Source organism: Sesamum indicum, linkage group LG8 (genome assembly GCF_000512975.1).
Source record: "Sesamum indicum cultivar Zhongzhi No. 13 linkage group LG8, S_indicum_v1.0, whole genome shotgun sequence".
Lineage (NCBI taxonomy): Eukaryota > Viridiplantae > Streptophyta > Magnoliopsida > Lamiales > Pedaliaceae > Sesamum > Sesamum indicum.
This window is the reverse complement of record NC_026152.1, coordinates 2,819,627-2,832,790: the sequence shown is the minus strand read 5'-3', so window position 1 is coordinate 2,832,790 and position 13,164 is coordinate 2,819,627. Positions and strand designations below refer to the sequence as shown.

Genomic DNA, 13,164 nt, shown 5'->3' with positions numbered 1-13,164 from the left:
TCAAGAAGATATTTGTGGCGCACCCCATCAAAGTATGTTGCTTAATTCAGACTCATTTTGTGCACATGTTCTCTTCCAAATTGTGAAGGTAAAGTCAGTCAAACTTTGCTGCACAGTGGTACAATTATGCACTGGGATGTATTAATGCATACTCCCACCCTGGACTCCTCATCAATAGGAACAGTCAACAATCATATTGGTCAATACTCTATCACAATTTATATATATAATTTAGGGATAATTATATTTACACTCATGGAGTTATGGTTTCTTTATAAAAATTACTTTTTTTTTGTATAATTATAAAAATTATCCAACAGTCAAAAACTAAAAATAATTTGTGTATTGATGCTGATGTTTTTAGGGGGTGTATGTGGAATTTTTCAAAAAGTATGGATGGTTTGTATATATAATGTCGACGTTTTTTGTGAGTATACGTATGTGTAATTATCTAGAAGATAATAATGATTTGTATAAATATATCATAAATTAGAGGAGGTAAGTATAAATATTCATATAATTTAAGAAATTTCATATATTTATATATGTGTGTGTGAGACATTGAAATAAAATAAAATAAAAAAAAATAGTTGTAATTAGAGCATCTTTATTTGATTTATTATGAAGAAACTTAGTCCCAGACAGCTTGGGGATTTACAAAAGCGTGATCACCGACTGGTTTATTAAGAAAGTAATGAAGAGGATTATGTGTCAACCAAGTCGAGTTAATGGGGTTTAGTGGTGAATCCTTATTGGATTTTGGTTTGTCTCAGAATCAATTCCTTCGATTTTCTTGTCTGTTATGTCCATCCCCTTTGGTGTTTGGACATAGCCATAATGTCTTAATCAAACAAAGTATGCCCGTCTGGCTGAACCAGCCCGACCCTAATTTGGATTCACCCAATAAAAATGTGGACTACCCAGAGGCTCAGGAGCAGTGGTCCCAACCGGGTTTGCTGGGACTTTTATTTTTTCTTTTAATAATTAATAATATAGATTTTTTACTTTATTCTTTTAAATCGACTATTCCAATAAAAAATTTTTTATACATTTTATCTTTCATGTTCTTTTTCTAAATTTTTGGTATATCGGTTTACTAATACTTTTCGTTTATTTTTTTCAAAGTTTAATCTAAGTCTTTTTTGGATATGTTATTATCTAATTTGCGCAATACACGTTCACTAGTGGTTTAAATTTCTTTTGTTGGGTAGCCAAAAATCACAATTAGTCCCACCTAACACAATTTCAATTTGAAAATTTATTTTTAACTTGATTTGATTAATAATAAAATTTAGCCCAAACTAATTTAAGTTGAATTGGAGTCGAGTAGTTTCAATTTTTTCAAGTATATCATATTTCTTTTTGTGATTGAATCAAATTGAAGTTCGAAGCGAACCTAAAAACTTATCAAATGAAAATTAAGTTTGATTTATTAAATTAATAAATCAAGTTTGAATGAATATTTATTCTTTATCGAATATCGAATAATTTAATCAATATTTTCAGCTCTAGCCAAGTAAATTTCAAATTTCTGCTCAACAGTCGGGACTTTAATACGTTTCAGGGCCCAAGGTACAAGAATGGATCGTAGGCCCATTGGACTTGAAACAATGGCCTTTTCTACTAATAGAACTCCATGGCCCGGACCAATTTTAATTATGGAATAGTTTGTAAGTTTTGGGCCCAAATTCTTCAGTGATCGTATAATTTTTTGGCCACGATGGTAAAATTTGAATATTATTATTATTATTATTAGTATTATAAGTTAATTCATTCATAGTTCAAAATTAAAATACACAATAAATATTAAAAATAAAAGTAAAATAATCATTCTATAATTAATCAAAATATATTTTTATAATTTTCTAAAAATGCCATTTAAATTATTATAAATTTAAACAAGAGATGTTCAAACAAATCAATTTAGTAGGAACATGTAGAAAATCAAGGATTGGCAAGAAGAGAACAGATGTATATCTTGGGCTATAGAGAAGATTGGAGAAAACCAAAGGCATGTAATTTATTTTTTGAACTAAAGGTAAACTGCATTGAATGAAAAATGAATGTACAAAAAGCTGCATAGCACTCATCCAAAGCAATCAATCCCACACAATTAATTATCCGCAGTCAAGTGAAGTCAACCTCAAAATAGATGGAGATTAATGTCTCTACATATTGATTTTATTCCTGTCGGAAAAGCTAATGATGTCAAAAATCAAATGCACTACAATCTCAGACCACTCTCCTTATTCCTTCCCTAGATTTCTGTGTTCAATTCCCTACGCACACTCTTGAGTCGTCTGAGTTGATCAAGCCAGAGAATTCCCCCGCCGCCTTAAATGGGCAGCAAAATGAGCAGGCCAAGTCGCAGCAGCAGCACCCGCCACCCACCACCGGCAGCTGACCCACCAGCTCGAACAATCTCAAACCCCAATTTTACTTTCAATTCAGACGCGCATACCATAAATCCTTCAGACGCCGATCTCCGCTCATATGAAGACGCCTGCCGCGCCGATCCCGACCTCCAGACCTTCGACTCCACCCTCCAGCTCCGGACCAGCCGCGCTATTAACTCCATCGCCGTCGGCCTCGAGGTCCGCTCCCTCTCCCTCGATTCCCTCCGCGAAGTCACTGAATGCCTCCTCGAAATGAATCAAGAAGTTGTCAAAATCATTCTCCAAAACAAAAAGGACATCTGGAAAAACCAGGAGTTGTCCGATCTCGTCGACGATTACTTCGAGAACAGCCTATTAACCTTGGATTTCTGTACTGCCCTCGACGCCTGCCTTAAACGCGCCGGCCATATCGAGTCAATTATCAATGTCGCCCTCCGGAAGTTCGACGAAGAACATTGTACATTTGCCGGAGAAGGGTCTGCGAAGAATTACTCGAGAACTTTGGAGGAATTGAGGAATTTTAGATTGGCAGCGGATCCGTTCACGCAGGAGTTTTTTAGGGTTTTCAGTTCAGTTCATTCTAAGCAGATTACGATGTTGGAGAGATTGCAAGCAAAGAAGAAGAAGCTGGACAAGCAGTTGGGGAAACTAAAGGTATGGAGGAAAGTCTCCAATGTGATATTCATAGTCACTTTTGCCTCCGTGTTGATATGCTCAGTGGTGGCGGCGGCAGTCACCGCTCCGCCGGGGGGGAGGCCTCCGTGTGGATATGCTCAGTGGTGGCGGCGCCAGTCACCGCTCCGCCGGTGGTGACCGCTCTGGCGGCGGCCGCAGCCGTGCCGCTAGGTTCAATGGGGAGATGGCTCAACTCACTTTGGAAGAATTGCGAAAGGGACTTGAGGGGGCAGAGGGACATAATTAGTTCAATGCAGATTGGGAGTTACGTTGTCATTAAGGATTTGGACAGCATAAGGGTGTTAGTGGACAGGTTTCGAGTCGAGCTTGAGGCACTGTTGGCGAATGCTGAATTCGCAACGAGGGAGGAGGCGGCGGTGGTGATCGCAGTGGAGGAGATCAGAAAGAAGGTCAACGAGTTTATCAAGACTATCCATGATTTGAGTGAACACGCGAATAAATGTACTCAAGAAACGAGGATGGCAAGGACTTTGATACTGCGGAGGATTATCAATCACCCCAGCAGCTTGAATCAGGACACTGGTATGTTTTCGTGATGCCTGAGGTTGTTTGCTGCTAAACATTATGTAGAACATAGGGAATTGATAATTATAGCATTGGATCCTGAAAGATGGGCCTTTCCTAAAACATTGCTGAGTATAGATGATTGATGTTATGACAAGATAAATATGTACAATGTAGAGATTTCTTAATTCTATTTTTGCAACAGAGTTGGATATTGAGGACGGTTACAGAAATTAAACGAAACTAGTTTATAATTGATTCAACTGAGAAATGCTCATCGTTGGATAATAGTTTGTCCTGTTCTTGAGTTTCCCTCTTTAGATTGCATTCTTGTTGGGTGACCTTGTAGATCAGGTAGAGTGTAGGTAAATAATGCATACCGCACACTTATGATGTGAGCAGCGGAACGACAACTTTACAAGTCTTTTGTAGAACTTGCAATAGTCCACGAAGGAATCTAACTTCCTTGCAAATCCAGTGAATCTATCATCACGTCTGTGAAAAAGACTGGCAATCATTGTCTTCATTTACGTCTGCACCTAAATCCTTGAATATTCTTTTGGTAGTTATCCTCAAATTAGCTCATTGGATTTGTGTATAGAAGATGCCTGACGTACTCCTATAGCTGAGGTCTTTGAGAGAAAACTCTAGACAGGCAGTGACTTAATGAGAAATTACACTGCATTAAAATTATGCCTGTGATAACGTATAGGAATAATATATCCTCTGAGGAAGATAAGAACGACAAAGCGAAATTTTCCATCCACCACACTTCCAGAGGCCATTTGGTTGAATCTTTAAAGGGATCAGACCCTAATTTCTTACACTTACCTGGGATGAAATTATTGTGTCTGATTGCTTTCTGAGAGGTAATATGTGAAAGAAAATTGAGAATTCTCTAAAAACAATGCTGTGAACTGATTTTCTAACAACATCAAAGGCTTTTGAGGATATCCAGATTGTCAGTAAAAACTAATATAGAGCTAGTTGGAAACTTACAAATGAAATAAGCGGTTAACTAGCAGACACTATGGAGACGTGTTGGTGCTTAAGGTAGCCTACAACAATGAGATCTCTTGAAGCATATCAAGTGTTGTTTGTGGAAAACTATGGTTTGCCCAGTTTCTTTTGTAGCAACTGCCCCTGAGTTGATTATTGCTGCCTTTGGAGAGGAAAGGATTCATTGTTAATACAGAATAACAACAATATTCATTGGTAACAAATTCTGATGTTTACTATGTTCTCAAGGTTTTTAATCAGTTGATATAATTATGTAAGGATAGTGATTCAGAAAAGACAGCAAAGACAAAAAGAGGGACATGATTTGAGAGAAGAACTTAGGAATATAGGGTTGTTAGGGTCACAAATTTACAAGTACCAAATGGTCACAATTGGTGGATGTTAGCTAACATCACAAAGAATCAGTTCACCTGTCTGTTGAGACTTGGGATGTGAAAAAAGATTGATTTCATGACAACAGAGTTTGAGATATTTGAATGCCAAATTACTGGACAAGAAACTAGACAGATGAACCATATAGATGCCTTAAGTATTGAGGAATCTTTTTTAAGAATATGTGCTCGGCAATTAATGTCTTGCAACGTTATCGTAAGCTTACGTAGCCAGTGCCCCTTCATTTAACGTTATCTACGTCTTGATGCTAAGGATGTACTGGATAATCATGTTTTTTAAAGAAGCCATGTTTATGTATTATTCAATTCTTCGTAATTTCACTAAAATACGCAAGCAAGGGAATACTGAAGGAGGCCTAGGTGGCGCTATTTGCATTGGCTGCTACACATTTTGCATTGTCCAAGCAAGAAACCTTCTCGCACCAGCTAAGGATGTTTTGTTATAATTGTAAGATTAAATATAATTATGATCAGATGTCTTGTTTTAATGGTAAGATTAAGGTATTTATGATCAAAAGTTTGTGTATTTAAACTCTCACGGAATTTAGTATTATTTCAAAGTTATTGATATGACTATGTGATAAATTGGTTTTATCCAAAAAAAAAAAAAAAAGAGGGGGTGGGGGGGTGTGGAGTTCCTGCATTTGCAAGAACAGACGTTTTTTCTCATCCGAGAATATGTTATGTATCTATCCCAGTTGCCCAGAAAATTTTATTTAAAGACTAATTAAGTAGAGTGATGTTTTTCTTAAAATCTATAGAGCGCTTCGTTGGAAAATTTTATTTAATATAGGTAAGTGATGTATAAAAAGATTATGATGTAAGTAGCAAAACATCAACTTAATCGCCAACGACGTCTTGTTCGATTGGTAAAATTGAAGCTTACAACCAAAGAATTGTGCATTCGAGTTCCACAAATAGGAATATATGTTTACTCTCTATAATAGTTTCTCTTTGTTTTTCCCCTCTAATCTTGTTTGGATGTATTCATTGACTTTGAACTAATGACGTATTGAATTAGTTTTTAAATTTGAATGTATTGAATGATGTAATGAATTACGATTATAAAAAAATAATATCAACTTGATAGGAATTTTCCAAACGACTTAAATTATGAACGTATCTCCTTTGATAATGTCCAAATGTAGTGATTTGGTGTTCACGTCTGTTAAGAGAAGAGACGTTGAGCTGGAAGTTGTTTTGATTATGATATAGTTCTCTTCAAAAGAGCTAATTGAATGTTTTTTACGCTTTTTTATCTCTGGATTAAAAGAATGTACTAATTTAGTGTGAAGTCACGTAAACTTATCTTCCAACTATAACAATCTTATTTATAACTAACAGCTTACGCACACTCAATTCATGTAAACAAAATCGATATAGTTGTAATAATAAAACGAGAAACTAAACAAAATGATTGTCTAAGTTTTGAAGAATTTGATGATGTAAATCAATTTTAAATAATCTAACTTACCGGGAAGATAAATATACATTTTGTGGACCAAAATTAATTATTATACATCATTCTCACGTAATTAATAGTACAAATAATAATATAAATATAAATAAATAATCAACATTACAGTTTTTAGTATGACCACAAAAAATGTTGGTCCAGGCTGCAAAAAGTATGCTTATGTGATGAGACCAGCAATTGAAAAAAAGTTCAAAATTTAACTTAATTAAATATTGAAGATTGTGTTAAGAAATTTATCACAGTTATTCCACGAACAGAAAGTTGAAAATTATAAATAAAATTATATTTATATATGAAACAGGAATATTAAATATCCAATAATATAGAAAATAAAATATAAAAATTTTAAAATATTAAATATGTGAAATTATAATTTTTGTTAGTGATAAATTACACAAATTATTTGAATTTAACATAAACTTTACATGAGCAATTTTGAAAATAAATTAAAAGGGTAAATCGAGTTAATATTATGATAATGAGAGTAAAGTAGTTAAAAAGAAAATTCAATTTATTTATAAAAAAATCAAAGCAGCTAGAAGTACTCCCAAATATCTCAAAACTGCTTTTTTTTGCTCCAAAAGTTGAAAAACGCTTTTATGAATCTTGCGTAAACACTTCTTAAATACGATTGCGGAGATACAATATGGCGTATTATCGATACTAATATAAAAGAAAAGGTATTAATTTTCAGCCACAAACGGCAATTTGTAATATCATTACACCAATTTTTTTTATTTGTCAATAATATATTTAATTTGTTCCTTTTTTTTGTATTTTATTTCTATTTATAATATGTTTAAAAGCATAAAAAATAATCAATTATTTATACGTAGAAATATAAATATATATCTTCCGTTAGATAATCCGTTAATTTTAACAGATTTTATTAACTAAAAAAAAAAATGGGCTGCCAAGAAATCAAACCTCAATTTTATTTCATCAAGTCAATGATCCCATCACTCATTAAGAAAAAAAAATATTATTAGCTACAATATTAGTAGTTATAGCTAAAAATCGTGATAAATGATATCTATTAATTATGGTTAATAAAATCAACGAAAAAAATTAAGTATTTCAACATGAAATATTTTTTTTTGCCACAACTAAGAGTCATGGTAAAAACATTTGTCATCACTCTTAGTTATGGAAAATGTTTTAGTCACCATCGCAAAAATCACAACACAGAACTGTTGTGCGCTATGTTCAATAATTATTTGCTATAATTATTTATTATTAATCATAATTAAATATTATAATTCTTATAGTAAACTCCATCAAAACTATTTCTTGATTATTTAGTAACCCAGTTTTAGTTAACATTCTAACACAACAATTTCACAATAATTCTATTAATAATTTCACAATAGTTTTAACAATTTCAACAATTCAAAATAATTTCAATAATAAAAAATTTACACACACACACACACACATATATATATATATATATCACTTCCAATTATTTGTCTTTAGCCTTGTTGGATAAAACAATACATTATTCCCATAATGTATTCACATGTGACTTTTATTAATATTTTAATTTTTTTTTTCAATTATCAGATAATTAAGCGACACGATTATCCCCTCGGAGACATATGATTTTATATTTAAAATGTTTATACATTCAATTTAATTTCAACTCACGTTCTGCTGGAGATGTAATGCTAATTTATTATATTAAATATATAAGTACAACTCACACAAATTATATTTAAATTATTTATAATTTTTTTTTTATATTTACATCAGCAACTGTCATATCAAATAAAAACGACGTTGAACAACTGGTTTTTATCGACATGTTTTGCTGAACTGATAAACTTGATGTTATGATTGTGAGTTTGAATCCCATAAATATAGACGTATGTCTAATTCTAAGCTAGTTATTTTATTTATTTATTTTGTTTGAACGTATTTATAAATTTGAATTATTAATATATTAAACTAGCTATTGAATATGAACATATTGAATGATGTAATGAATCGTCATATTATAAAAAAAAAATTTTAAAAAAATACCAATTTTAAAAATTCTATTTTAGAAGTGGTTGTGAGAAATGTGAGTAATGTATTGCTATGTGTAACTCGTGTTCCCTTAAATAGAAAGTACCTCAATCATAATCTCAATATTTGCCGAAGAAAGTCATAACCATGAGAAGATATTTATAATATTCAATGTTTATACATTTCTTTCAATTAACAAATAAATATATTATCCTGAGACGATACAGAGTCTCTTTTTTAATAATATCACAACAGAACATTTTGGCACATTATATTTTAATTTAACTGACAGTATATTGAGATGCAACATCAATTCATTACATTAAACATATAATGCAAAATCACATAGTCTGAAAATTTCATAAGTTCAAAAATTTCATTTTTCTTACCGTATGTTTTTTTTATGTGAGTCTTTTAAAAAATTAAAATAAATAATATCTGACGTAACTAACATCAATCAGATCACAAGTCGTATCATTAACAATGATGTTGATATGGGTGAAATATTCATGTAATAATCATTATTACTAAAAAGAAAAAATGTCCACAAAAAAAGAGAAAGGAGAAGGGTAGAAGTGGTGTACAGCTTCCGATTTCTCGCGATTCGTCTCAACCCATTCACACCCATCTACCCGATCGGGTCGCCCCATATGTTATGTGGCGACACGTCTGCGTTATCATACCAAACTCCCACTTACTTTCTTTTTTCTTTTTCAAAAAAAATTAAATTTAAAGTAATAATCCGATCGCCTCCCTCTAGATTATTCTATTCTTGATTGGGTTTTTGTCATGAGTACCTCGGAGCAGTGCACCTCACTCTCGCACAGTCAAGGGTGAAGATCATCATCCGAGCCGTATTCAGAATTTTCCCAATTTTCTTAACGAGATTCACATTTTTAAAACAACAATCATTTTCAACATAGTAATCGGACGGTGCCCGTCCACCAGCCTTAGCCAACCACGTGTGACTGGAGCAAAACCATTTTCGTGAAGTTTTTAATTAACCTACTTAAAAGGGTGACGATACATTTGGAGAGGTGGAACTGCTACCAATTTTTACCCATATTCTGGGAACATTCCAATTTGTGGGCTCATTTTTATCATTTTTTTTATTTTAATTAAATTATATACACTATATATATTTTGTAAAATTATAAATATAATTCTCGTGGAAATAATTATAATTATCAATATATTTCTTATTTATTAGTAAAATTTTGCACAAGCATCCCCTAAAGTACATTACAGGATAAATTACAATTACCTATTATGACAGTTCAACTTATTTGTAAATATTCTTTCGTTATTTAAAAAATAATTATATAGTCTCTAAACGAAGAGGCAGCCATTACTACTTTACTATTATTTGATTTCTTTTTTTTTTTTTAAATTTGAAGAAATCAAAAGGTTTGAACATGTGTCAAATACATAATTTATAAAGTATACTAGTCCATATAAATATTATATTATAATTTATAATTTATAATTTAAAAGAATGTTTTGATTGGTTTAATATAAAATTCAAATGAAAAAAAAACTAATAAAATTGGGATTGTTGTTAGACAAACGTTAAAATTAAGGAGTATTTATAATTTTTTAAATAATAAAAAAATATTTATAGTTATGTTAAAATTCTCATAAATTTAGCTTACAGTATATTAGTACTCGTTAATTAGTCATAATTTAAATAAAAGCCATGAATGTTTATTTAATTAGCTGTAAATTGAAGGGTTGGATGTAGCCCAGGCTTTAATTTTCTACCACTAATTTCAATAATTTAATTTTATTTTGGTGTTGGGGTGCGGTGGGGAGGGGGGGCGGCTAGGCACTATATATAGCGTAGGTCTCTTCTACTACTACGCCATTGTTGTAGCGATCCAAAACGCATCTGCAAACACGCCTCTAACGCCACCTAGAAATCGTGTTCAGTGTTACTTCTTCATCAATGGCGTTCAAGAAAGCTTTAGCTCACCGCCTCTTCAGCATGGCAAGAATCGGCAACCCCGCCGTCACAAACTGCCGGACTTCCTTACCTCGGGCGGCTGTGGGATCCGCCGCGTCGAGTCCTCAGACAACGCCGAATAGGCTCGCCCCTGATCCTGGAGACGATGGGATCTTCCGACGGGAAGACTCGTTGGCCGCCCCGCCGTTGGGGCTGCGGTTTCTTCCCACCGGAGAAAAGCTCCTGGAGAAGCTCCGGGGGATGGACATTGCCAGGGACAGGATTAGGCTTGATGGGCTTAGGCCTCCGGCGCAGGCGCCGGAGGAGGAGGGGAAGCTGACGGTGGCGGATGCGAAGAAGATTCTTAGGTTGTCCCAGTTGGAGATGGTCAAGTCGAACCTGAGGCAGATTGAGAAGGATTGTGTGTCTTATCCGGAGTTCTTGGAGATTTGTGCTAAGGAATGCTCGAATTTGGATCAAGCGCTGGAATTTGCTAAAATGCTTGATGAATCGGGGAGCGTGATTGTTCTTGGAAACATCGTGTTCCTCAGGCCTGATAAGGTTGGTTTTTGAATGCATTCTTGTTTCTTGATTCATCAGTTTCTTTTTAAATTTTGTTTGTTTAATGTTTTATTTGATTCCTGGTAGTATTCAGAAGGCAAAGGTAGAGTAGATTGTCATAAACTAGAGTAATAAGATGAGGTCAAAATTTGAATAATGGTGATCAGATTTCATAGTTGTTGAATTTTTCTTGTTTTCCCCCAAGTTTATGATTTGGAGACTACCGAGAACTGATAAGCTCTTTCATATGTGTTTGTGTTTCCATGTCTTCTTCCACAGGCAAACTGAAACAATGTTTGGCACTCAGATGTCTTAGAACCAGATGGTGACTTTTATTAGAGGGTGGATCACTGTTCATTGCAGATTTTCTTTCCATCCATTCCCCAAAAAGTTAAAAGAAAAAAACAGCACCACCCCTCTTGAAAACCTTTGGGTTTTGCCCTAAAGAACAAGAAAAATAAATCTTAAACATAGATTTCTGTCTGGTAAAAAAGATGGGAGAAAAATCTTTGATTTTTTTGAGGTGGGGCAAAGGTGGGAGAATGAAAAGGACATCCAACTTTTGTGGAGTCCTGCAAATGTAAGCAATCATGTCTTAAGAAAACTCTAGAGAGTTGGAGGTGAATAAGTCAAAGACCTTTGTGGAGGTGAAGCAAGAAGAGATTGCATCATTAACCAGTACAATTTCTTAACAGTGTTAATGTAGTAAAAACTCCTAGGATGTGAGAGATTGCAGAAATCAAACTATTGGTCGCAAGGACAAGATTTTGGTTCCTTGTCCAAATAGGGAAGACAAGAGCGCAAGGTTGTAGTTCTGAGTAATTTGAGTTTAACAACAATCAAATGTTAAATCTTTGTGTAAGAATCATACAAGTAAAACTACAGGTGAAATGGAGCCATATTTTACCCAAATGTTGTGTACAATTTTTGTCCTTACAGGTGGTGAAAGCCATCCAAGGATTGTTGCCAGTGTCCTTAGCCCCCAAATCCTATGATCCCAGAATGAGAGAACTCCAAGAATTGGAGAATCAGAAAGCAGAGATTGACAGGAAAGCGGAGCTGCACATACGGCGGGAGCTCATGTGTGGATTAGCCTATCTGGTTGTCCAGACAGCAGCTTTCATGAGACTGACATTCTGGGAGCTCTCTTGGGATGTCATGGAACCTATCTGTTTCTATGTTACATCATTTTATTTCATGGGAGGTTACGCATTCTTCCTAAGAACAAAGAAAGAGCCCTCGTTCGAGGGGTTTTACCAGAGCCGATTCACCGCCAGGCAGAAGCGGCTGATGAAGGCTGAAAATTTCGATGTTGAGAGGTACAATGAGCTGAAGAAGGCTCTCTGTTCTCAGACATCGGCAGCCCAAGAAAGCGCTGTCTCAATTAGTTATCCAGTTTGTAGTGATGCACAGAGGATGTAGAAATTGTGATCTTGTTTAAAATTAAGAAAATGAGATTAAAAAAAAAAAAAAAAAAAACGCATATATCAGAAGATATAAAGTTACAGAAATTTTTGTTTTAGGCTTGTACCCTTTGAACTGAATGCTAGATTTCTGTGTCTTGGCGGCTCCTGTAACCATAATGTACAGAGGCATTATAACAATAGGAATGGGATTTCTTCTTACAACTCAGGTATTTTTGTGCATTTCAACATTGGAAGAGAAGGGGATGTTAGTTACTTCCTAGGATATCAATCAGTCTTAGATGTAATAAATGGAATTTTTTTCAAAAGAAAAAGATTAGAGAACTTATAATTTCTAAATTGTGAAAACTTAATGTTATAACAAAATTTCATTAGTGCACTGTTTGGTATTTTCATACCCACCTCATTTCAGTAGTAAACAAGAAGTTTTCGTAGCTTACAAGCCTTAAGCTTCCTAATGATGGTTTTTTTTCGGATAAAATTGTGAAGCCTCATATATAATTATAGCAATTAATACCTAACGAAATAGAGTATTGGTTGAATCGCACGTTGTGTAAATATAAATATTTTTATGTATAATTGTATTTCTCACTTGTTGCAAAGTTGAAATGTGGGGCAATTATTGAGGGGGAATCAAAGAACATGGCATGAAGATTGTAATAAAACCAACCACCAAATGGAGGAATAATAAGAACTTGTTCCTAAATTCAAACAACACATACAACTAATGCATGTGGAATCCATA

General features: G+C 33.9%; 2 protein-coding genes across 3 annotated transcripts; both read left to right on the top strand.

Moving 5' to 3' along the window:
• On the top strand, positions 2,104-3,652 carry LOC105167490 (UPF0496 protein 1-like). 2 transcript variants are annotated; one of them, XM_020696499.1, is made up of 2 exons: positions 2,104-3,126; positions 3,186-3,652. In XM_020696499.1, exons 1-2 carry the CDS (start codon positions 2,340-2,342, stop codon positions 3,626-3,628), a joined length of 1,230 nt encoding a protein of 409 aa, XP_020552158.1. In that variant the 5' UTR covers positions 2,104-2,339; the 3' UTR covers positions 3,629-3,652. The 2 variants fall into 2 exon arrangements, with proteins under 2 accessions (XP_020552158.1, XP_020552159.1); XM_020696500.1 differs by having other exon boundaries at positions 2,104-3,144; positions 3,204-3,652.
• LOC105167489 (calcium uniporter protein 2, mitochondrial-like) lies at positions 10,333-12,623 on the top strand. The gene is made up of 2 exons (XM_011087245.2): positions 10,333-10,995; positions 11,935-12,623. The coding sequence occupies exons 1-2, from the start codon at positions 10,438-10,440 to the stop codon at positions 12,415-12,417; spliced, it is 1,041 nt and encodes a 346-aa protein (XP_011085547.1). The 5' UTR covers positions 10,333-10,437; the 3' UTR covers positions 12,418-12,623.

Coding starts and splice junctions, on each gene's coding strand:
- LOC105167490 (XM_020696499.1), top strand. CDS start 2,340: ATGGGCAGCAAAATGAGCAGGCCAAGTCGCAGCAGCAGCACCCGCCAC. Junction 3,127..3,185: donor ATGCTCAGTGGTGGCGGCGG/CAGTCACCGCTC, acceptor TGGTGGCGGCGC/CAGTCACCGCTCCGCCGGTG.
- LOC105167489 (XM_011087245.2), top strand. CDS start 10,438: ATGGCGTTCAAGAAAGCTTTAGCTCACCGCCTCTTCAGCATGGCAAGA. Junction 10,996..11,934: donor TGTTCCTCAGGCCTGATAAG/GTTGGTTTTTGA, acceptor TTGTCCTTACAG/GTGGTGAAAGCCATCCAAGG.